At 35.8% G+C, this 25,726-nt stretch overlaps 1 protein-coding gene across 1 annotated transcript in view; it reads right to left on the bottom strand.

Moving 5' to 3' along the window:
- Positions 1–434: 434 nt before the first annotated feature.
- The window catches only part of nsun2 (NOP2/Sun RNA methyltransferase 2), a 44,488-nt gene continuing 19,196 nt past the window's right edge, over positions 435–25,726 (bottom strand). The window contains exons 8-19 of the mRNA XM_073821670.1: positions 24,572–24,646; positions 23,057–23,187; positions 21,564–21,637; positions 20,613–20,743; positions 17,610–17,706; positions 17,254–17,462; positions 13,579–13,671; positions 12,987–13,122; positions 9,994–10,074; positions 9,122–9,260; positions 6,781–6,820; positions 435–1,107 (exon numbers count right to left, since the gene is read on the bottom strand). Coding sequence (XP_073677771.1) covers positions 792–1,107; positions 6,781–6,820; positions 9,122–9,260; positions 9,994–10,074; positions 12,987–13,122; positions 13,579–13,671; positions 17,254–17,462; positions 17,610–17,706; positions 20,613–20,743; positions 21,564–21,637; positions 23,057–23,187; positions 24,572–24,646 — 1,522 coding nt within the window. The 3' untranslated portion in view covers positions 435–791. The remainder of the gene's footprint in view (positions 1,108–6,780; positions 6,821–9,121; positions 9,261–9,993; positions 10,075–12,986; positions 13,123–13,578; positions 13,672–17,253; positions 17,463–17,609; positions 17,707–20,612; positions 20,744–21,563; positions 21,638–23,056; positions 23,188–24,571; positions 24,647–25,726) is intronic.

Genomic DNA, 25,726 nt, shown 5'->3' on the forward strand with positions numbered 1-25,726 from the left:
GACGCACATTTCATAACCTCAGGCAATAGTAGCAGGCCATTCAAGTTCATTTCAAATATGCTATTTGCTTGTACTGCTTTTATTCTACTACTTCGTATCGAAGTAGAAATATTTTCACACACCGCTAGCACATCTACACTCTTAAAAATAAAGGTGCTTCACGATGCCATAGAAGAACCTTCTGTCTAAATGGTTCCATAAAGAACCTTCAACATCTGAAGAACCTTTCTGTTTTACAGAAGGGTCTTTGTGGCTAAAGAAGGTTCTTCAGATTATAAAAAGGTAAGAAAGAGATGGTTCTTTAAAGAACCTTTGACTGAATGGTTCTTTGTGGAACCAAAAATGGTTCTTCTATGGCATCACTGTGAAGAACCTTTTAAAGCACCTTTATATTTAAGAGTGCAGTCACTGAAAATGGTGCCAAAATAAACAGATATTGACAAATGGAGTTTATTTCAAGTATTGTTACAATGAACAAAAATGGCATAATGTACAATGTGTAAATCATGTACAAGCGTCTGAGAAAATGAAATGCATTGCGAGACCGTTAAATTTGTCCCTTGAACAACATAAACTATAAAAACATACAGCAAATGTTTTATTATTTAAAAAAGCTTTGATAAAATAAAAAAAATCCATTTAGGTTTCCAAATCAGTTCTTTAGAAGTTAGCCAACCAGGTGCTCCTGTACAAGTGTGTAGTCTGGGGGAGAAAAAAAACAAAAAAAAAACTGAGGACCGCCTGGAGCCTTTGATTTTTTTTCTCCTGACCCATACTAACCACTGAGATAACTAACTCGCAGGCTCGTCACAAGTGCTGCTAACAGGTTCTGTCCCATTAGTTTTGGACTCTGAACCGTTTTGCTCCGTTTCTTCACCTTCCTGTTCCAAGAGATCTGCCTCTTGGCTCAGTCCCTCTGCATCTTCTGTGCTTCCTTCCTGGGTTTCTGTTGAAGCGTCGGTCCTCTTGCCCTGTTTGTCACGGAAGACTTCCACCCCCACCATGCGGAGGTAATGAAGACGCTCATTACGTGGGACGAAAGCCCTGATAGAAGTTTTTCCCCTCCAGCCGCACAAATCTATAGGACACTGAGGAGCATTAAGATCCCTGGAGAAAAGACAAGAAAGAAAAATTAAAAGTTGATAGGAGGAGGAAAGAGAGCCAAAGAATGAGTGACACCGAGGAGAATGAGAGGTGAAAGCAAGACAGAAGAAGGGGAAGGGAAAATGAGCAAATTATTGATCAGCTATAGTGCAGACAGGGCCAGGAACCGGCGTGGAGTGTGACAGGGATGGCGGTAGGGGCGCTTTAAGTGTGCCTGTGATCAGGTGGATGGAAAAAGAGAGTGAAAGATGATCAGGCGCGCTGTGCTGGAACGGGCCGTCATGTTTTCATGTGGGGAGCCAGCAGCACACTGCCAACAGAGGAGGATGACACCACAGCGCCACGCGCCGCTAATCACAGTGACATCAGAGCTTGTGTCACTCACTATGAAAAACAAGTACGCGCACGTCAATATGAGAGTATGTGCTTTGTGGGGGCTCATATTAATGAGAAAATAAACAGACATATTCATAGATTCCCATGATGTTGTAAGGCTAATTTAGACATGTCGTCTAGTACAAAAAGGAATGGAGCAATGATGGCGAACATTTATCAGCCATGCTGTTTGTTGTTAAAGAGATGGCTCACCCAAAAATTCTGTCATTAATTACTCGCGCTCATGTTGTTCTAAACCCATAAGATCTTCGTTCATCTGCAGAACACAGTAGTCGTTATTTTTGTTTCCTTTGGACACAAAAAGTATTCCAATAGCTTCATAAAATTACGGTTGAACCACTGATGTCTCATGGACAATTTTATCAATGTCCTTACCATCGTTCTGGGTCTTGAACGTGTCGGTTGTGTTGCTGTCTATGCAGGGTCAGAAAGCTCTCGGATTTCATCAAAAATATCTTAATTTGTGTTCCAAAGATAAAAGGTCTTATGGGTTTGGAAAGACATAAGGACAAGTAATTAATGAGAGCATTTTCATTTTAAGGGTGAACTATCCCTTTAATACTGAAAAGGGCTGTTTGAGATAGTTTTGTATGCATATTTTGGCATATCTACGACTGCGTTTTAGTGACACGTAAAAAAAAAAAAAAAAAAAAAATCTAAAAATACTAAATTAAAGTTATAATATTTTGAGAATAAAGTCAAAATATAAAAAAAAATCTACAATTATGAATGTTGTAATAATATTTTGAGAACAAAGTCGAAATGTTTCGAGAACAAAGTCTACGACAATACAGTTAAAATGACAAGTTGAAATTACAAGAAATTAAAATTATGAGAATAAAGTATAAATGTTGAGAATAAAGTCTCACGATATCTACAATAGCAAATTAGTGCCATGTTAAAAAATATAAAATTACAATGAAAGTTGTAATATTTTGAGAATAAAGTAGAAATTACAAGAAATTTAAATAAGAATACAGTTAAAATGACAAGAACTTGAAATGACAAAGAAGTTGAAATTACGAAAATAAAGTTGAAATGTTTTGAGAATAAAGTTGAAATGTTTTGAGAATAAAAGTTTTTTACAGCATTTTAGTGTCGCATTAAAAACTAAAATTACGAAATGAAAGTTGTAATATTTTGAGAAAGTTGAAATTACAAGAAATTGAAATGATGAGAACACAGTTAAAATGACAAGTTGAAATTACGAGAATACAGTGGAAATGACAGGAAATTGAAATTACGAGTTAAAGTTAACCATTAAAGTTTTGGGATATCTACGACAGCATTTTAATGCCAAGTTAAAAAAAAAAAAAAAACGAAATTAAAGTAATATTTTGAAAATAAAAATGAAATTACAAGAGGCTGAAATTCCGAGAATAAAAGGAATAGTCTCGAAATTACGAAAATAAAAAGTCTAAATGTTTCAAGAATAAAATTTATATATTTTGAGAGTTTTGGGATATCTACAACATTTTCTATGACAGTGTTTAAAAAAAAATAAATCTAAAATTACGAGATCAAATCGAAATGTTATGTGAATACATTTGAAATGTTACGAGAATAAAGTCAAAATGTTATTAAAATTTTTCAAAAATAAATTACGAGATTAAAGTCACACGCTTCAATTGCACAGACAAACGCGGCGGCAATGATAGCCTATATCATTTTATATTAAAGCGTGAATGAAACTACGAGCATGCGCGTCAGATCGGCATCACGTTCAGCAGTGGCAGCTCCTAAAGTAATAGCAGCCAAAAAAAAAAAAAAAAAAAGGAAATCAATAACCTTTGTAGCTTTAACGATTCATCTATATTTAATTTAGTGTTTGATAACTTTATTCAATTTCTGTATATATCCTACTTGCTAAAGGGCACAGGCAAATGATGGGTTTATGTGAAGATTGTTTTAGGTTCGCTTAAATTAGAAGTTATTTCAAGTTTAATAACCATTAAAATTGATAGCTCTCAATTATACTGTAATGCTGAATGGCTAGAGTCAATGGTTAAATATTAGGGGGGAAAACTGTTTTATAGAGATAGTCATTAAACAAATACTGTCTGAAGATTGAATGTGAATTGTTGCAGTATAAAAGTATATTTAAAAACCTTAATGTTAGGTGGGACACACCTGATAATGAGTCATCTAGATTTCAAACAAGAAATCAGTTGCTGCTCTGAGTACTAGGCATCTTGTGCGTGAATGCTGTCAATTGACTATAATTTGCTTGTTGCTCACATTTAAAATATCAAAGAGTGATGAACTTGTCATGTATTGTGTGCTAAAGCTCAACGAAAACAAAAGAAACTATTGTATTGTTGAAGAACCATCTGGTATAAGCACAGCCATGCATGAGCACAACACTGAAGTTTACTGATTAAAATGGTGGGCGTGTTTGAGTGTGCGTAACAAAAAGAGAGGGAGAGAGATAAAGGACAGAGTTTCCAGCTGGATTGACTAGTTTTCTACACCGTAAGGGCCATCAACGTGAAACATGACTGTCTGGTGGGCCAAACAATGAGCTTTCTGCTGAGAGAGACAATGAAGAGCTATTTATCTGTGAAGAGGAAGCCGGGTGCATCAGTTCGAGCCCTTTAATTATCAGACAAGGGGCGTAATGGCTACAAAGCGCTCAATCTCCATTCATTTGTTTCCTGACTAGCTGATGAATGGCGGGAGTGCCATCACAGAGCCCTCTGTGTACGTACAACACACCTCCCAGCCACCGCCACAGGAGTCCCAGCACAAGCGTCGCACCAATAAATAGCCAGACGTCTACCTAGACCACACATTCAGACTTCACCTGATGCTGCTCCAAAAATACAGAAAACGGCACACAAAGCAGCCTGCTACAATCTAATTTTGGTTCAAATCCAAGGCAGCGCTACATTTAGCCTTCATATATGCGACCCCGGACCACAAAACCAGTCATAAGGGCACATTTTTTTGAAATTGAGATTTATATCATCTCAAAGCTAAATAAGCTCAAAACTTAATTTTTGATTAGTAATATGCATTGCTAAGAACTTCATTTCGACAACTTTAAAGGTGATTTTCTCAATATTTTTTGCACCCTCAGATTCCAGATTTTCTCTGCCAAATATTGTCCCATCCTAACAAACCATACATTAATAGAAATTTAATAAAAAAAAAATAAAAAAATAAAAAAACAATATTGAGAAAATCACCTTTAAAGTTGTCCAAATGACGTTCTTAGCAATGCATATTACTAAACAAAAATTAAGTTTTAATACATTTACGGTAAGAAATTGACTAAATATCGTCATGGAACATGGTCTTTGCTTAATATCCTAATGGTTTTTGGCATAAAAGAAAAATCCATAATTTTGACCCATACAATGTATTGTCGGCTATTGCTACAAAATCAAATACACCTGTACTATACGCCTTATTCAGCCCGCTGCCATTTTGAATCGAAAACGAGGCTGTGAGGGATAGCAGTCCAGCAGCGGCCACTGTGGCGCATTGTTGCGTACCGGGATGTAGATCGTATAGCCGTAAAATAATAGGTCATTTCACATTTTTCCACAGGAAAAAGAGCTCCAGAAAACGTGGATTGATCGACAGGACATATAACCTCACTTTCAGGTAACAATATTGCATTTAAGAAAATGACTGTGGAAACTAGCCGGTTGGCTAATTGCTAATTTATAATGCGAGCATGTTTATCTTCCTTTAAACGTTTACGCAGAGCTAACATGTTATGTACTACTACAACAACTAAACTAAATATCTCCATTTTGTATAGATTACAAAGAACACAAAAGTGCTCAACATTTTACTCAGGATTGTTTTTCAAAAACACTGACTGGAATTAGGACGCTTGAGGAGGGTTCAGCTCCGTCTGTGTTTACCTGGACTCTTAAGACCTCACGAAAAGAAAACCTTGCGATTGTAAATGAAAAAGATATTCTTTTTAAATGATGTTTTAAAGATTAACATGTTTAATAGTTTGTGTTAAGAGCCTGCAGTTAGATCGTAAGCCTCTTTCAGACAACATGTTAAGTCATACAAAAAACAGTGGGTTGAAAGTTTATTTTTATGCAAAGCGATCAAAAGATAACATTTATTTATTAGTTTGCCATGTAGTGTTTGATGTCAACCCCTTTTAAAATCGCAAAATGATATTCAGAACATTATTTTTTTGTTTCTGTCTTGCTTTAGACAAGGAAAATGTCATGTTTATCGTAATTTCATAATAAAGGTCGGGAAGACGCTTATGACCTAGCTGCAGGCTCTTAACACAAACCATTAAGCATTTTAATCTATATAACATCATTTGAAAAACTCTGTGTAAGCGTTTAAAGGAAGATAAACATGCGCCCATTAGAAATTAGCAGTCTTTCCACAGTCATTTTCTCAAAAAAATGCAATATTGTTACCTGAAAGTTAGGTTATATGTCCTGTCGAACAATCCACGTTTTCTGGAGCTCTTTGTCCTGTGGAAAAATGTGAAATAACCTATTATTTTACGGCTATACGATCTACATCCCGGTACGCAACAATGCGCCACAGTGGCCGCTGCTGGACTACTATCCCTCACAGCCTCGTTTTCGATTCAAAATGGCAGCGGGCTGAATAAGGCGTATTGCGACTGGTTTTGTGGTCCAGGGTCACATATAAACCCTAAAAGTTGATTTAATCAATATATGTGTAGGATTTACTTAAAATTTTACAATTTAGAACCTTCATAATGTTGTGAGCAACTTGCTAACGGTTGAATGAAGTATGTTTCCTGACAGAACTCACCGAACACTCCAAACAAAAAGAAAAAGTGTGTTCAACTCAAAGCCGCTTTAAGTCAACTACACCTAATGCTGTCTGTTGGACTAAATGCACTCATTGTTGCCACCTGCGAACTCACAAAGAGCTCATAAAAGGCACTTTACCTCCTCGTTGCTCCATGTTTGCCCTCTGCCCATGTGGTTTTGGATACATCGCTTGTTGCCTTCGTGAAAACATGTTGCATAGTGTCGCATCATGTCATTACTTCCTGTTTTTAGTTTGTTTAGAAGTATTTGGTCCACGTTGTGTTCACATTTCATTCGAATCGTACCAGAGTTTGTTTGGAAGCAGACTGAGACCCATCTTTTTAGTGGTCTCAGTCCACTTGTTTGCTGCACACCAGGGTTCAGATGGCAGTGTTCACACTTACTCAAGTGAACCACACAGAGTTTGTTTTAATCAAACCAAACATGACAAGTGTGAACACACCCTTAATTTGTGGAAATAATGTGGATTAAGAACATGAACACTTACTTTGGATCTGGCAGGTAACGTAAAACAATGCTGCCCATTTCTGTAGAAAGAGAGAACAACATATGCATTTCAGAGCAATATTTGAAATACATTAGAGATGGCAACAAAATCATGCCTTTATTGGCTGTAATGTGTTGCTGAGCTTTATGAAAGAATAAAAGGCCAAAGGTTCTGGTCTACTTGCAACTTCGTCACAATGACACAGACAAATTGTGACAAATAATTTTCTGAGCAGCATAATGTAAATAATAAATAATAATGGGCCGAGAATGGAGACATGTTTGAGTAAGACAGTAGGAGGTATATAGTTACGCATAATGCTGTAGTATTGTCTGTCAGATAGGAGGAAAACCAGCATAATGCAGCAGAGAGGTACAGGAGTAATAACTTTTGACAGACAGTATCAAAAGCAGAGCTGAGATTGAGTAATAAGAGTATGGAAAGATTGTCATTAGTTAAAATCATTAATAACCCTTACTAAAGCAGTTTCAGTACTGTCATGAAAGCGAAAACCTGACAAATATATTAAACTGATTGTTAAGAGCGAGAAATGACATTAAATAAATTACATAATGATTTATTTTATGATTTAGGGCCGTGACTAATGATCATTTTGGTAACCAAGTAATTTGACGATTATTCGTATTCTGGCGATTAATCGAGTAATCAGATTATTAGGGGTTCAAGTGCATAGTGATGAAACCCTACTATAATTGTTAGAATGGCCAGGGGTCAGCAATATCCACATAAAACTGATCATGCAGACCAAACAGTAATCCGTAGAGACTTGAAACTTGGAGGGAATGGTAGTACTCACTCCATATACAACGTCACCAAGGCTTGCCCCAATCGCCATGATGGAGGCAATACAGCGATCAAAAGTACGAAATTGCTCATAAATCCTAAACAGGTCATCATAGACTCAAGTGTCTTATGTTATTGGAAGCCTTGGCTCCTTGGGAACCTTGGAAAACGAACTAGTCCTAGGTTTTTCACCCATTCTGAACCAAACCAGCACGAGAAGGTTCTCTGTAGAGTAAGGGACACCAAAACATTTGAAAGGGGCAGGACCACCTTTACTAAAACAGCGGTAACCTTTGAATGGAATGAGATCTTTGGCAAACTCGCAACGAATATGTAAGAGCTGAATCTGAGGTCACATGAAAAAAAAATCTGGATCTTGGCCACTTGGTGGCACTATAAGAGGGGAAAAAAACTTTAAAAAGACCATAACTACACAACCGTTTGTCCTATTGACATGAAAATCGGTACCGAGAAATTTGAAAGAAATCAGTGACTGGGGGGTGATGATGCATTTTTTTTTATGTATGATATTCATATTATATAATAGACCTCCCAGTTTTGAATGACTTTGCCTCTAGAACCACTGCTGTCAATCAAACAGTTTATTAAATGATTGAGAAAATGTAAAAACTTACTTTTGCAAACTAGTCCTAGGTTTTACACTTAATCTGGAAAAAAAAAACACTGCAGTGCAATTCTCTGGACTCTCTAGGTCAATAATTATCAAAAAATGTTGAAATTTACCTTTTGGGAAGCTATAATGGGGTTGTTTAGAAAAGGAGCCTATTCAAGTATACCCAAAAGCTTATAAAGCCTAAATGAAAACTCAAAAAGCACATGCAACAGGGGATTCTACACAAGAATCCAAAGTTTTAGGGAGACTGGACCACAGCTTGCACTTTAACTGTCATAAATGTTAAAAACATCATACTTCCACGGAAAATTACCTATATTTGCCAAAATGCTTTTTTAAAATAATTGATTTAGGTGGTTACAGACTTACTAAATAATATGCAATTTCTTTTTTCATATGCGTTTAAATGCCTTAAAGCGCTTGAACCCCGGTAATCGCTGCTTGCAGCTATATATATATATATATATATATATATTGGAATAATCTTTAATATTTGGTCATTTCTTGACTACAGAAATGCTGCAGCCACTGTAATTTCTTAAATATGTGGACATCGTAATGTGTAAACTCAAAGTGAGGGTTTGAGCTTTTATTTTGTAGTTGTAATAAACAGCTAGCATATTGAGAAAGACATTGATATATTCTCCTGTGTTTGACTAGGTTTATAAACAATTTACCTTACACATCTGATGAAATAGCACACACTACATTCCCATTTGAATGTTATAATAAACCTACAATCAAAACAATATGCAGAGATGCAGCACTTATGGTATTTTTTAAAATTCAGTTTACTTAACTTTTTACCATTCAAAACTGCAAAATCCACCCATACATTTCAACATGTAAAGATTTCATAGGCTAAAAGCACATAGCATCAGCAGGACTCTGAATGGCACTGACCAAGTTTCTTTGCCTGACTGTGAGCTTCATCTCCAAGCTTGCTGAGGAACGGGTTCTCTTGCGTAAGGAGCACCTTCACATCCTCAACGCTGATGTTGATGATTCGGGCTCTGATGTAGGGGCACAGCGTGTAAATACCCTGGAGAAAGACATCAGCATAGAGTCAAGAACTCTAAAATCTTCTCTATCACAGAAAACAAAAGCATACATTTTCTGCTGGGAGGATTAAGTCTAGTGCAAAAATGCATTCCCCTTTGCCATTCATTAAGCCTTGGAAAGCAGCAGACATGTTTTAATCTATTTCTTCATCTAATGGGAAGAATAAACACACATACACAAAATATACAGAACAGATCTTCCTCTAGTTAAAAATCAATAAACTGTAGTGGAAAATGGTAATGGAAGTTCCCTCTAGAGCAGACAAGAAGCCAAACTGAGGTTATTAACGGCATATTGAGATTAACTTGTTTCCCTATAGACCACTGGACCTAGTTTTTGAGCAAAAAAAAAAACATGAGACAACTGAGATATCTGAGTGTTGCTTTAATTATAGACTGATTACTGTGGTACAACTTAATTTCTAAAGCCTTTTTGGTTAAAATTGCATGTGAACTCTACTTATTATATCTTGCAGAAGTATCTTTGGGATTAGAGTGCTGCTTTTCTACTTGAGAAGGATCTTTTAAAATCAATGATTTTTAAATGATGAAAACATGTCTAGACAACACTATCTTTATTCTAGAAGTGAGTGTGCAGTATTCATTTAGATCTCAACTTTTTCAGAATTTTGTTTATATGCATTTACACAAATGATTTAAAACTACTACTATAAAAACATTTACACCAAACTACGTTTTTTAAAACAAACCCACCTCCTGAGCCAGTCTGAAAGCACAACCAAACTGTTCTCCATCAGTATTTCTGGACCAGACCTTCACGCCTGTGTTTATAACCTGCAGAAAGAACGTAGAAATGAAGGGAAAAAAAACAAAACAAACAAAAAAAACATTTTGCTACTTAATGATTATGTTTTAATATTTTGTAACGCTTTATAATAAGATCTCACAAGTTAAAGTAAGGTAATGCATTAAAAAAAAATGTTGTTCATTAGTAGTTAATGTTAATTATTTGGTCATCTTTGTTAACATTAGTTGATAAATACACTTGTATTTTAACTAATGCTAACAAATGGAACCTTGTTATTAACCTGTAATTTTATCCAATTGCATTATAATTATAATGGCATATATAATATATACAATAACACATATAATAATAATGACAACAATTTATTAAATAAAAATTATATCATTACAATTACTATTATTATCAGCAGTAGTAATTATATATTTTTGTATATACACACAGTATAATAATAATTACTGTAAAATAATAAAGTCGTTGTAGTTATTATATTAGTAGTAATATTGTATTTATCATCATTTTACTACTAATATATTACTACTATTAATCCTTCCCATATAATAATACAATATCTAAATATAATATAGATATATAATAATAATAATAATAATAATATAATAATAATAACAACAAACAACAACAACAACTATCACTTATAAATTAGTATTATAATTACAATTGTTATTAACAGCAGTAGTTATGTATATATATTTACTGTAACAATATATGTATTAGTGGTGGGCTGTTAACGTGCTGCGTTAACGTGAGACTCTTACTGTGCGTTCCCACCGCCGCCGGCGAGAGCGCCAAAATTCGCTCTGGCCGCCCTGCAAGCAACGCTGTTGAAAGATTCCTTGACGCTCTGACGATCGAACGCTTGGTCTTGTATTTAAAGCGGCCGCAAAGCAAACAAGCATTTCGATCTTGTGCAGACTGACAACAAGTAGGGTGCAAGTTAGTTAACCTCATTAAATATTTTAAACATGAAAATAAGACATTGAATTTAATTGTAGTTACATGTTTGCTAACGAAATAAAACAATTAAAAGCCATTTGTATAGTATGGGTTTTGTGTTTATGGTTAAGTGCAAACTTAACAGGGACACGTCGTAGATTATGGGGAAACCCGCCACAGCAATAATTAACTTCTCCATTTTCCTTGGGAACTAATGTGGCCGGAACCAAGTTTACAGGACTGCGTTCTTTGGAAACCTCTCAGCGGTGAACTTCTACATTCCGATTGGTTGCTGCCGAGCCGCGTCATAGCTCATTACCATAAAGTTGACCTGACTTCAACTCTCCCCGACGCCCACACCGCCCAAAACGCGTCGCGCCGCTCTCGCCGCCGGCTCACATTGTAAATGAATGACTTCCGGCCACTTTGACGCTCTCGCCGGCGGCGGTGTGAACGCACAGTTATCGGGCGATAAAAAAAAAATATCGCCGTTAATCTATTCTCAAAGTTGGGTTGGGAGCTGGGTCTACACTACGCAAGCTATGATGACTTTCACCTTGATAGTTTAGCGTGGATGTATATCTAGCCAAATTGCACTGTAGGGGGCGAGAACGAGTCTTCGAACCTGTGTGTATGCCTACTGTGAAATTACCACATCAAATGAGACGTGTTAACATGGATGCAGCTATGAAAAAGAACCAATCATACAAAAACAAAAACGAAAAGTTATAATAGTTCTGCATCAGGGATGGAAATTAGCACCCGCCACCAGCCAAATGCGGGTGACTTTGTGTTGTAGCGGGTAAACTCGCTTCACCCACCGGCCACCGTGGCGGGTAAATAAAAATAACATATTTCAACCGGACGGCGTGAGGCGGTAATGCACCTTAACGTTGGTTGCGAACTGCCGTTAAAATTCACGAAGCAGAAGACGACGACGGCGGACACTTTTAGCAAAGGCACACCTTCAAAAAAATGTGGCGATGCATCACAGGCGTTAAGAGGTCTGTTAAAATATCTTTACAATCTGCTTTTGAAGAAATATATTGTATTTCGTGCTACAGCGCACATTCTGTCAGATGCAATTCATGGCGCGTCTTTCTCAATGTACTGTACAACGCGGCATTCATTCACATCAGATGATAACTCGGCGGCAGAGTTCCACTCACACAGGGGCGTAATTTTCACTGGGGACACGCTTTTCAAAATCCCGTTGGTGTCCACCCAAATGGTTTTGTTAAGTAATCTCTTGTATTTTAGAATGCATGCTCTACGCCGCCGAGAGTTTCGCGCTATAGTAAAAACTAAACCAAAAGTAAAACGCGCACGCACATTCAAAAGCAACTTTAATACCCTGCGTTTAGAGAGCGACTCCCCAATGCGCGCAAATTAGGCTACATAAAATATCTAGGCTTGTATAGTATGTGGGCTATAAGTTGTGTAGTTGTGAAGATAGCTCTGTATCATGATAGAAAAATTTGATGAAAATGTCAGTATTTTATTGAGACTTGAGATTAAATAAACTGCTCAAATATAGTAGATCTTGTAGTATTAATTTTCACATGCAGCTACACATTGTCAGTTAAAAACATAAAGTGGCTGGTAAAAACATTTAGTGGCTGGTAGATTTTGAAATCCACCAGACACACTGGCCGGTGGACAAAAAAGTAAATTTCCATCCCTGTCCTGCATCAGTGGCCAAATAACACTACAGGATGTTAACTGCTCAAAACACAAATAATACAACAAAGGACGGGGTGTGTAAGTGTTTACAGTGTGCTTCTTTGTTGTAACGCAACTCCAGTGATGTCTGTTTACATTAGCAGCAGATGGTTGTTTCATACTTGATGAATGTGAAGGCACTAGAGCTCAGATAGAGATGAGATCATAGCGAGGCTGCTGTCCCCATCTGCCTGTACGCCATCCTCAATCACTGCTAGCACTGATGAAGGGCCATCAGAGTGTGTGTGTTAGTACGTGATCTTGCCTTCATTCTTTCGCTGTTGTTGAGCAGAACATTGCGGAGCTCTTTGGACACCATATACAGGTGCCTCTTCTTTCCTTCGTGGGTTCGAGTCAGTACGTTAAGCTTGGGGAAATCTGGAGACAGGTTGTAGAAAGCTCTGCGGCAAACAAAGAAATATCAGAGGGTAAAATAAACGACGGTTAGACAGAAGGAAAAAAACGCACATATGCGCACAGCGCTGAACACGCGGCGACATATGGAGCAGAGGCGTTGTCTCCAACAAGTCAAAATGGCGGGTTGCCAGCGCTGTGGCACTGTGCATCTGTGTGAGAAAATAAATAACATTCATCACCAACAAAAGACGGAGTCACAGTGGCTGAACGATAATGATCATATCATCCATTCATCTGATTGGTCACATAGGATGTATAGATAAATACTCATTTTTATACACAAAGACTTCAGCCTACTCAGAGCGTATATATTCAAATATGACAAACACACATTGGACCAGACAAATACTGCTAAAACAAAGCAGACAAGCAAGATATGAGGGCGCTTGTAAAAACAGTATTTGTATTGAGCTTTGTAAATGGAGAGAAGAGGCACTCACTGGATGGGAGGGAAGATGGGGTCATCCTCTGTCAGGAACACAAAAGGATCCTCTTTGAAGCCAAAGAGTTTCATCTTCTTTGGAGGAGGGGGGCTGGAACAGACAGAGCACTTCATGTCAATGTGGGGCACAGGAACTGAAGAAAATGTGCAATGCTAGACACTGTCCAGCAGGGGGCATTGAAAACGGTAGCATGAGTAACGCCTGAAAGCCAATGAGTTTGGAATGAAATTGTGTCTTACTGAATACTTAAAGAACACTGCACAGTTGCACGTCTACTTTTATGCCTAACTAGGATTTGAAACAGCAGATTATGCAAGAATACATTTTCAAACTGTCGTTACGCAATCACACAAGTATGATCATGTTCAATACGTTGCGGCTCAATGCAAATGACAAGCTTTTCTTAAAGGGATAGTTCACCCAAAAATGAAAATTTGATGTTTATCTGCTTACCCCCAATGCATCCAAGATGTAGGTTACTTTGTTTCCTCAGAAAAACACAAACGAAGATTTTTAACGAAAACCGGTGCAGTCTGCCAGCCTTATCATGGTAGTGGATGGGCACCAGACCTTTAAAAGTAAACAAAAACATGCACAGACAAATCCAAATTACACCCTATGGCTTGTGATGATACATTGATGTCCTAAGACACGAAACGATCGGTTTTTGTGAGAAACTGAACAGTATTTATATCATTTTTTACCTTAGATACACAGCCACGTCCATCTGTCATGTGCATCAGTCACGTCCATGGTCACGTCACATTAGCACGCGTTCTGGCGTAGAATACGCAAACGCCGTAAGGGGAAATCAGTGAAAAGTCCCGGATGAGTTTGCGCAAACTAACGTAATCTTTTAGCTTTAAATCGGTTTAAACAATCAGGATACGCGCAAGTAATTACCATTTTGAATAGCCGCTATACACACACAATCTCTGTGCACTGTGTAAACAATGAGTGTCGTATACATGCGACAGATCGCTTCCGGCGTTTGCGTATTCTACGCTAGAGCACGTGCTCATTTGACGTGACTGATGCCAAACTCGTGCACATGACAGATGGACGTGGCTGTGTATCAAAGGTAAAAAATGATATAAATACTGTTCAGTTTCTCACAAAAACCGATCGTTTCGTGTCTTAAGACATCAATGTATCATCACGAGCCGCAGGGTGTAATTTGGATTTGTCTGTGCATGTTTTTGTTTACTTTTAAAGGTCTGGTGCCCATCCAGGTCAATGATAAGGCTGGCAGACTGCACCGGTTTTCGTTAAAAATCTTCGTTTGTGTTTTTATGAGGAAACAAAGTCACCTACATCTTGGATGCATTGGGGGTAAGCAGATAAACATCAAATTTTCATTTTTGGGTGAACTATCCCTTTAAGTACACTGCTGATATTTTCACAGTAAGGAGCCATTTAAGGAAAAACTCATGTAGCTTTGAGATAGAAATGTTATTCTGCACCGAATTTAATCGTTCCCATGTCTAACATTTAACAGTCAGTAAAAAAAAAAAAAATATATATAATAATAATAATAATAATAATAATAATAATAATAATAATAATACTACAAAGCTTTTAAATAGAATTATTACTAACACTACTATTGGTAATCATTACAAAAAAAAAAAATAAACATAACTGTTTAATTACTACTAACAACAACAACAACAACTAATTGTAAACACTACTATTATCAAAATATAGCTATAAATTATTATAACTATTATTGGAATAAAAAATAACTTACAATAATCAATTATATAATAATAATATTATTACTACTATTATTGTTATAAATATATTATAATTATAAAGCAATCAATATATTTTTTTTACGCAAACATAACTATATTATTGAGTAATAAAATAACTATAACCAATGTTATATTATTAATATTTTTTTTAAATATCTCTCTTTGACTATTATTACATAAACAACCATAACTATTATTATTATTATTATTGAGTAATAATAATTTATTATTATCAAGTAATAAATTAAGTTAATAATAGTAATAAATATCTTTAACTGTTGTTATTAATATGATTATTATTATTAGGTAATAAAACAAAATAACTGATAATCAATGCATGTTATATACTACTAATAAAATAATAATAATAATAATAATTATTATTATTATTATTATTATTATTATTATTACTACAATGATTCTTTTTTATTTTTATTATATTATTATAATATAAATAAACTATATTATTGAGTAATAAAACTAAATGACTTATATTAAAATTATATAATGGTAATCAATATCTTTCATTGATATTATTATTATTATTATTATGTAATAAAACAAAACTGATAATCATGTGTTATATAATACAATTACTATGTCTTATTATTATTAAGTTATAACAATAACTATGATAATCAGTGTTATATAACAATAAACAATATACATCTTTCATTTATTATTATTATTATTATTATTATTATTATTATTAAACAAACAACTTTATTATTGAAATAAACAAAATGACTATGATAATATTAATGATATATAATGTGATATATAATATGACTGATATATAAAAGTTAAATAATAATAAATATTTTTAATTGTTATTATATTGAGTAATAAAATACATCATAGTTGTTATATAATAATAATAAAAAAATTGTTATATGACAACAACCAATATCTTTAACTGTTATTATTATTATTATTATTGAGCAATAAAACAACATCACTATTAGAATAATCAATGTGTTATATAATATAAAAATAAAACATTTAAAGATATATTGATAGATGTTATTACTATTACTACATCATATACATTGCTTAGTTTTTGTATTACTCAACAACAATAATAAAAAATAAAAAAATTATTATTTTGTAATATATTATTATTATTATTATTTCACATTAAACTTTAATAGGACTGTGTTTAAAATGGTTTAACCATACTCTCTCATCTGTGTTGGCCTTGTTTTTGGCTTAAGGGAGCCATAGATGTGATCATCCTACCATGATCATGGGCACCCTAAAAATGCTACTGATTTTCTTACTGTATTGATATATTTTAATATTTATTATTATTATTATTATTATTATGGTAACACTTTACAATAAGGTTCATTAGTTAACATTAGTTAACCACATTAGTTAACATGAACTAATAATGAACTGGACTTATACAGCATTTATTAATCTGTGTTAATGTTAATTTCAACATTTACTAATACATTATTAAAATTTTGTTAACATTAGTTAATGCAGTGTGAACTAACATGAACAAACAATGAACAACTGTATTTTCGTTAACTAATGTTAATGAAGATTAGTAAATACAGTAACAAATGTATTGCTCATGGTTAGTTCATGTTAGTTAATACATTAACTAATGTTTAACTAATGAACCTTATTGTAAAGTGTTACCATTATTATTATTTCACTAAGTTTTATTAAATGTATATAACATGAAGATATAACAAATAATAAATCTACTGATTTATAATACTGGTTATTAAAACTGTTATGACTTCTGGGCTTTATCATTCATTTATCATCATCAGCCAAAATGTCTTCATTGGCGCATCCCAAAACAAACAGCACAGAGAGAACAAAAGAAAGAAGGAACAATCAGCAGAGAGAACAATAGGACGACTACTGCACCCACACACACCTGGCTGAAGATACTCACCCACACACATTGTCTTTTTTGACCTCTGAAGGCGCAGGGGTGTCTGGCACAGACGGGTTTCCCTCTGCAGGGGTCTCACCCTCCACAGCTTCCACAGGGGCGTCAGCGGACGAGCTGTCTGCTGGTGGGATGTCAGCGGGAGACTCCTCCATCTGCACCTCCTCAGAAGGAGCCGCCTCACTGGAGGAGTTCACATCCTTATTACGAAGCTATAGACAAAGAAAACAGGGACAAGGGTACATATACTAGCTTGTCAAATATGGTGGATTCATCCAAGAAAACGTCAAAAATATACCTTAAATGTACTCTCATACAACTTCATTGCTCGGTTTGCATATATCTTATATTTCTAATACCTTTGGGTAACGGCGATTCCATGGCATGGGGGCCGTCTTCACCAACACAGCCACAAAAAAGCCACCCGTGTTCTGGTGGTGGGGCAATATTCTTACACTGAAAACACAAGTCAGATATACTGTAACTACTACAGAAAAATCTGTGTAAATTGGGTTCAAACATCCAGTGAGAGTTTACTCAATGCTAGTGCTGCCCCACTTTTACTGTGGTTGTATACTACCATCTGGTGGTGAGTTTTGATACAACACACCAGAGCCATACAAGCAAATAGGTGGATATATGTGACCCTGGACTACAAAACCAGTAATAGGTAGGGTTGGGTATCATTTGAATTTTATCGATTCCAAATTCAAATTCCAATAAGTAAAAAAAAAAAAAAATCCATTAAAAAGTTTTGAGTCAAACATTTAGATGTCAAACATGTTTATTCCGTGTTTTGCCTATGGTTTTAGCAAAAAATACCACAGAAAAAAACAACTAGACTAATATAAATTTTAGGGGTGGGCATAGATTAATTTTTTTTGGCTAATTTGAACTCTGCTGAAGGCATTCAGAATATGTGTGCTACCCAAATAATGACTAAAAGTAAGTCTTCGAGAACGGGCCAGGTGGCGTATTAGATCAGGCGCTCATCTCCTGTTTCCAAAATGCAGGGGCGCCGCTCGCAATTTTGGGCCCTATGACAAAATGTGAGGTTGGGCCCCCTCTACCACACCAAAGCAGATCTCTGGGGGCCCCTAAAGTGCGTGGGCCCTTAGAATTGTCCTAACTTCCCCCCCCCTTAGCGGCGCCCCTGCCAAAATGCATCACAAACTGCTTGACAATTGCATTTACAACATAATTACCTATACAAACTTGTGCAACCAAGTACTTCTGCGCAAAAGGCTGCACGACGTGCGCGTTGCCGGTAAATACACAGACGCGCACGGGCATGGATATCTGCGTGCATAGTCTTCGATTAAACTGCGTTGCTTTTAGAAGCGTCAATTCAGTTGTTGCATATAGTTTAATGTCTTTATTTCGGGATTATCAAAGTAAATGATAACTCACGTGCCCCAGTAAACAGGGTCTAGCAACGCACCTGCCCTGAAGCGGCTTCATAGCTGCATCAATGTCAGCACGTCTCATTTGATGTGGTAATTTCACAGAAGTTGGAGACTCGTTCTCGCCCCCTACAGTGCAATTCAGCTAGGTATACATCCGCGCTAAAATATCAAGGTGAAAGTCATCATAGCTTACGTAGTTTAGACCCAGCTCTCAACCCAACTTTGAGAATAGATTAACGGCGATATTTTTTTATCGCCCGATAAGAGTCTCACGTTAACGCAGCACGTTAACGCCGATAACGGCCCACCACTAATAAATTTCAAACATTAAATTGTTAAAGGAGTGGTTCACTTTCAAAACAAAAATTTACAGATAATGTACTCACCCCCTTGTCATCCAAGATGTTCATGTCTTTCTTTCTTCAGTCGTGAAGAAATTATGTTTTTTGAGGAAAACATTTCAGGATTTCTCTCCATATAATGGACTTCTATGGTGTCCCTGAATTTGAACTTTCAAAATGCAGCTTCAAATGCCTTACAGCAAACAATCACAGCCAAGGAAAGAAGGGTCTTATATCTAGCAAAACGATTGGTTATTTTCTACAAAAAGAAAAAAAAAAAAAAAAAGTTACAATTGACATATTTTTAACCTCAAATACTCATCTCGTCTAGCTCTGTGTGTACTCTGTGTAGAGATTAAAAAGTACATAAATTGTAAAAGTTTTATTTAGAGCCCTTTGAAGCTGCATTTAAACTGCATTTTGAAAGTTCAAACTCGGGCACCATAGAAGTCCATTATATGGAGAGAAATCCTGAAATGTTTTCCTCAAAAAACATCATTTCCTTACGACTGAACAAAGAAAGACATGAACATCTTGGATGACAAGGGGGTGAGTACATTATCTGTAATTTTTTGTTCTGAAAGTGAACTACTAATTTAAAGAAAAGTAATAAAATAGGAACAAAAATCAACTAGCAATAGCATAAATAAAACCAAACAAATGTCAAGTACAGAAATTGAAATCAAAAGTTTAAAAACACTGCGTAGTTTTCTGTTCATAAATGAAATAAATGAAATATAATTTGAAATAAATTTATATGAGATATTCAGTCAGTGAATAATTTTCTTTTGTTCTTTGATTAAAATAAATGCACGTTTATTAGATGGCTGTCTCTTTACTGTTACACATGCATTTTTTTTTCCTCACCCATTAATGTTCACTCAAGACAAAAAAATGCTGTGTTTATGAGGATATGCTGACGCATTTTGTGCATAAGGGTCAATAAACATGAAAGAGAAGTCAGATGTGGGACAGAACAAACTTTTCTGCAGTGGAAATGCACAGAACTGTTCGAGAATGGACACAGGTCAGAAACCCGCTATTCTCTGTGCTCGCACTTCAGATGTGTGCGCAAGTTCACACCTTTTCCTTCCTGCACTTAAATAGCTTAAAACTCACATTGAAATACAAACATGGGAATCATTAAGTGGAATCGAAATGCATGTGGCTTACCGATTACCCAGTTATTGGAAATTTGGAACCGTTCTCGATACCCAACACTAGTCATAAGGGTACATTTTTAGAAGTTATGATTTATACATAAATGTGAGCTTTCCATTGATGTAAGGGTTGTAGGATAGAACAATATTTGGCCGATATACAACTATTTGAAAATCTGGAATCTGAGGTTGCAAAAAAAATCTCAGAACTGAGAAAATCGCCTTTAAAGTTGTCGAAATTAAGTTCTTAGCAACGCATATTACCAATCAAAAATTAAGTTACATATATTTACGGCAGATATCTTCATGAAACATGATCTTTACTTAACATCCTAATGATTTGTGTCATAAAAGAAAAAATATTTTAGCCATAAATATTTTGGCTATTGCTACAATATACCTGTGCTACTTTAAGTTTTGTGGTGCAGGGTCACATATGATCCAAACTAACTCACCATCTCCCCAGATTCATTTTGGCCAGCTTCTCTGGGTCTGTTGGTGGAAACATGGTGGGTCTGATCTGTGTGTGTCGACTCGTTGGCACCTCTGACCAGTCAGAATACCACTGACCCTCTTTGGTCATTACCTTCAATTACAAGAGCAGAAAGCTAGATTAGAGACTTTTTGGAAGTAAATTAATACTTGTATTTAGTAAGGATGCATTAAAGGGATAGTTCACTCAAAAATGAAAATTCTGTAAAGACCTTTAAAAACCTGTAAGACCTTTGTTCCTCTTCGGTACACAAATTAAGATTTTTTTTTATGAAATCCGAGAGCTTTCTGACTCTGCACAGACAGCAACACGACTGACACGTTCAAGGCCCAGAAAGGTAGTAAGAACTTTTTTTGAAATAGTCCATGTGACGTCAGTGGTTCAACTATAATGTTATGAAGCCATGAGAACCACCGATGTCTCATGGACCATTTTAAAAATGTTCTTACTACCTTTCTGGGCCTTGAACGTGTCTGTGTTGCCGTCTATGCAGGGTCAGAAAGCTCTTGGATTTCATCAAAAATACCTTAATTTGTGTTCTGAAGATGAACAAAGGTAATGACAGAATTTCCAGTTTTGGGTGAACTATCCCTTTAAATTGCTAATTGGCCACAAGTTACCAACCGCATGTCATGATTACTCTGTATTACTGTCTGAATTTTACAACAGGAAACCAGAGTACAAGATCTGATTACTTTCGATCTGGTTAAGGGGACTATCACGAGTGAAGGCGTATTATTTTAATAATGTTACCACTATATCTTCCAGAGAGGACTTCTGTTAACTATAATGCTCTTGCTGTAGTTAATGAAGGGAAATGACTGTGCATAAACCAGGGCAAACTCAAAATTCATAAGCAGAAACCGTATGGGTAGAAACTGAAGTCACAGAGTGGAAGCTAACGCTTCATTACCTTCCAAGATGTAATTCCAGGCATATATTTGAGTCCTGGGAGATCTGCAGAAGCATCTGCTAACTCTAAAGCACCTGAGAAAAAAACACAAAAATGAAGAAACAACCACAGGAGAGTGAGAAAAAGCAGAAGATGAAGGAGAAATGACAAGACAAATACATCCAGCTTAATGCTTAAAAGTTTGTTTGAAAAACTGCATTTCCCACGGGTTTTAAACTTTATATTAATAAAGAGACACGTAACACAAATCAAAGGGTTCAAACTTATGTAAGGGTAAATCTCTTGAAAAAAAAAAAAAAAATGAACTAAATGGTTAGCTAAATGATTAACTTGAAGTACTACATTAAATAAAACTAATTATAAACCGGTTAGTTCCATTCCTCAATTCTGATTGGTCAGCAGCTGTGTTTTATTCACGATACAGCACGGCTACGACCGCTTCACTCAACGTTCTGTGTATCATTGAACCTCCTTAGCAACCACCCTTAGCAACGTAAACAAAGCTTTAGCAGTTAGGGACTACTTTTTACAGCGGAAGGCAGTTAATGATTTTACTTTCTAAAAAAAACGTACAACCTAATATATATATATATATATATATATATATATATGATATTAATATTTTTATTGTGTGGTAACCATTTTATAAAAGCAATAAGGTACTTGAGGCCGTGCTGTATCGTGAATAAATCTCGTACCTTATTGCTTAAATAAAATACATTAAAACTTTATAGCTATTTTTATTCATTTTTAATGATGAACACAACAAAATGACTAATACTTAAATATTTGTAAATTAATTTTATATTTGTTTTCATTTTAATATTGAATTAAAAATAAGTAAATAATACTTTTTAATTAAATTACAAAATTACTAAATGTGATGTGTGCTGGCAGAATGAGTCGGAATTTTAATAAAGATAAAATAAAAATAGCTTTAATGTGATAAATAATATAGAAATTATTATAAAGAAAAGAACTGGAAGAAAATATGCAACGTTTTGGGGATTTTGCTTTGGAATCTTTAGAAAACTTTAACTCAATTTTTCTCCAATTCATCTCTACTGACTATCGCCTTCAAACGGCTGTAGCTCTGTCATTTTTTGTCTGATTCCAACAATTCATTTTGGAGGCATTTTAATGGAAAATAAAAATACATTTTTAAAAAAAATGTACTCATTTTGTCTCATTTTGCAAGCACAAGTCACATATGCATAATAGCATGTTAATAAAACTGTTTTATATATTCACATTTAAAATGACTATTGCAGAAATGTCAGTTATGAGAGAGGAAAAAAAGCCTAGCATCTAGCTATATTATGGTGATAAGAACTAGGGTGAACTCTCATGGAAAAAAATAATAATAATAATAAATATAACCATAAAATAGTATGATTTTCCTTATGCAACATATATTTTTCTCTTGATCTTTGAATGAAATGGGGCAGAAATGTTTTTTTTTTTATGAGCCAAAAGTTAGAGGACAGACATACCTTCACTCTTCTCCAGCAGGGCAGCGATGACGGCTTCATCCTCGATGGGGTTCAGAGAGCAAGTGGAGTACACCATCCTGCCCCCTACTGCCAGCTGCTCCACACCTCGCACTGCGATCCTGATCTGTAGCCTGACAGACAATGAGAAATTGAAAAGACACACACACACACACACACACAGCTCTGGTTCTGCAACCACAGCAACCTGAGAACGGAGATCCACACCCACAGGCAGACCAATGCTGACAGTGCAACACACAGAATACAACTGCTCATTAGATGCAACATCTCGTTTCAGTAACGAGGTACAGAAAACACTCCTCCAGCAAACACATCGCCGCTAATTCACTGCTGCTGCCAAAGTGCTTAAGCTTCAGACACAATGATCATCATGAATCAAGATTTGTGGGTTTATCTGAGAACATGAAGACAGTAGGATGCGTTCTAAATGGAGTACTGTTAACTGAACAGTATATTCTGTAGTATAAAACACTCTGTATTAATTGATCTAATAAAATAATGTGTGTGTGTGTAATTAATACATTTTTATTCAGCAAGAAAGTCATTGATAGAGGGTTTGCACATCACGATTTGGTCCGTTACCCAGACGTGCGGCCATAATGGCAATGCTCAGATGTAAACAACAGCATGGATTGCACAGATGTACAACTGATTAAGTTTTTCTGCTAATTTATGCGGTCTAAACCACGAAAAGAATGAGAATGATTTTGTAAGCAGAAAAGGGCGCAATATTTTCACAAACTAAAGTTAATAGGTGGTAAAGATGCGTACAAGAAGTATTACTTATTAATATTAGCCTAATATTTCACCTACCTGACCTGAAATAAGAACAAACATGAATGTTGTCAAGATTCTTGCCCTGGAAATCCTAGTTCAGTTTGGCCAACCACAAACACCTTTTGTTCCTCAAACACAGTTTTTGCACTCTTCTCCTTGATTTGTTATAACTTTTGGCAGTCTATAGTACTCCAAATATTTTTCCTAGTTTGACCGATTAGTACAGCCCAAAACATGACAATAATTGATCATTTTCAGCAGCAATAAGCAGCAAAATATGCAAGTTTTGTCCAGTTCAGTGGCAATATTTACGTTTAGTGCCGCCAATATGACCGACTGATGACACTTCATGAAGAAACTATAGTAAGAAATGCTTCTTGAGCATCAAACCAGCATATTTGATTTCTGAAAGATCATGTGACCCTAAAGACTGGAGTAATGATGCTAAAAATGCAGCTTCGCTATCAAGGGAATAAACCACTTTAACGACATATTCAAAAAGATACAGTTGCTTATTAATTTTTAAATTACAGATATTACTTCAGTTGCATCTCACAATGGATATAGAAAATCAAGTGGAGTACATTAGGATATTCCACAAAGCAATATAATGGATGTTGGCAAATCCAGATATTACATGCACTCAAATAGCACACTGTAAACATAGTAAAAGTACACTATTCTGATCATAGGTCAAACAAACTGAACTGGTCTTACCCGTGAAGATGCAGGCTGTTGCTGGTTGTCCATTTTTTCCACACATCAATGTTTTTCCTCATCGTTCCATCTCCACTGTAGACAAAAAAAAGTGCTGATTTTATTGTTTGCTGGTATGTCGATCTAGAGCAGAGGTCTCAAACTCAAAGGGCCGCAGCTCTGCAGAGTTTAGCTACAACCAGCTTCAGCTCACACCTGATTGGAGTTTCTGGTAATCCTAAAGACCTTGATTAGCTGAATCAGGTGTGTTTGATTAGGGTTGGAGGGAAAATGTGCAGAGCTGTGGTCCTCCAGGAATTGAGTTTGAGACCACTGATCTAGAGTGACACAAAAGTCACACAAATTCCGATATGACTGTTCACACTGTGGTCACATTGGAAAACATCTGACCTCTATCGGATTTAGTACCACATTTGAAAGTGGCATAAATCAGAATTGAAAAGATCAGATTCCATGTGGTTTGTGCTGTTCTCACTATCATGACAAAAACAGATCTGAAGCTACATTCACACTGCAAGCCTCAGTGCTAAATTCCGATTTCTGCTCAGATCCGATTAAATTTTTTTATTTTTTTTTGTATGGCTGTTCACATTGTTGCTTTAAACGTGGCCAAGATCAGATTTCCAGTGTGAACAGATCATGGTTCTGAACTGACCTGCATATGCAAAAGAACAATACGAACAGGGTACAAACAGCGAAAAAAATCCCCACAAATGCTTATCAAAACTAGCTCAACCATGTTATACGGGGTAAACATCATGCTAGTGGGGTCGCTTCAACCCATGAAGTTGAAAAACAACCTGCCACAACATTTGAAAAAGTAGCCCAATTCCACAGGGAAAGCGATTATGTTTATTTATATAGTGTGATCTGAGTTTTGAAACGTATGATATGAGCAGTCACGTTTTGCTTGTATATAGAGTTGTCACTGTAATACTTATGAGTTCTGACACATCACACGTCCACCTTTCACAACTGTCTTGATAAGTTTGGCTAGGTAAGTGACTCCCATGAGCACAGAATTGTGACGACTGTTGATCCGGTGACGTAAAAGTCACTTGACTGTTCACACTGGGGTTGTGTTGCAAAACATCTGACCTGTATCAAATTTAGTACAGTGGAACAAATTGGAATTGAAAGATCAAATTCCATGCG

The sequence above is a fragment of the Garra rufa genome, chromosome 17 (assembly GCF_049309525.1).
Source record: "Garra rufa chromosome 17, GarRuf1.0, whole genome shotgun sequence".
Lineage (NCBI taxonomy): Eukaryota > Metazoa > Chordata > Actinopteri > Cypriniformes > Cyprinidae > Garra > Garra rufa.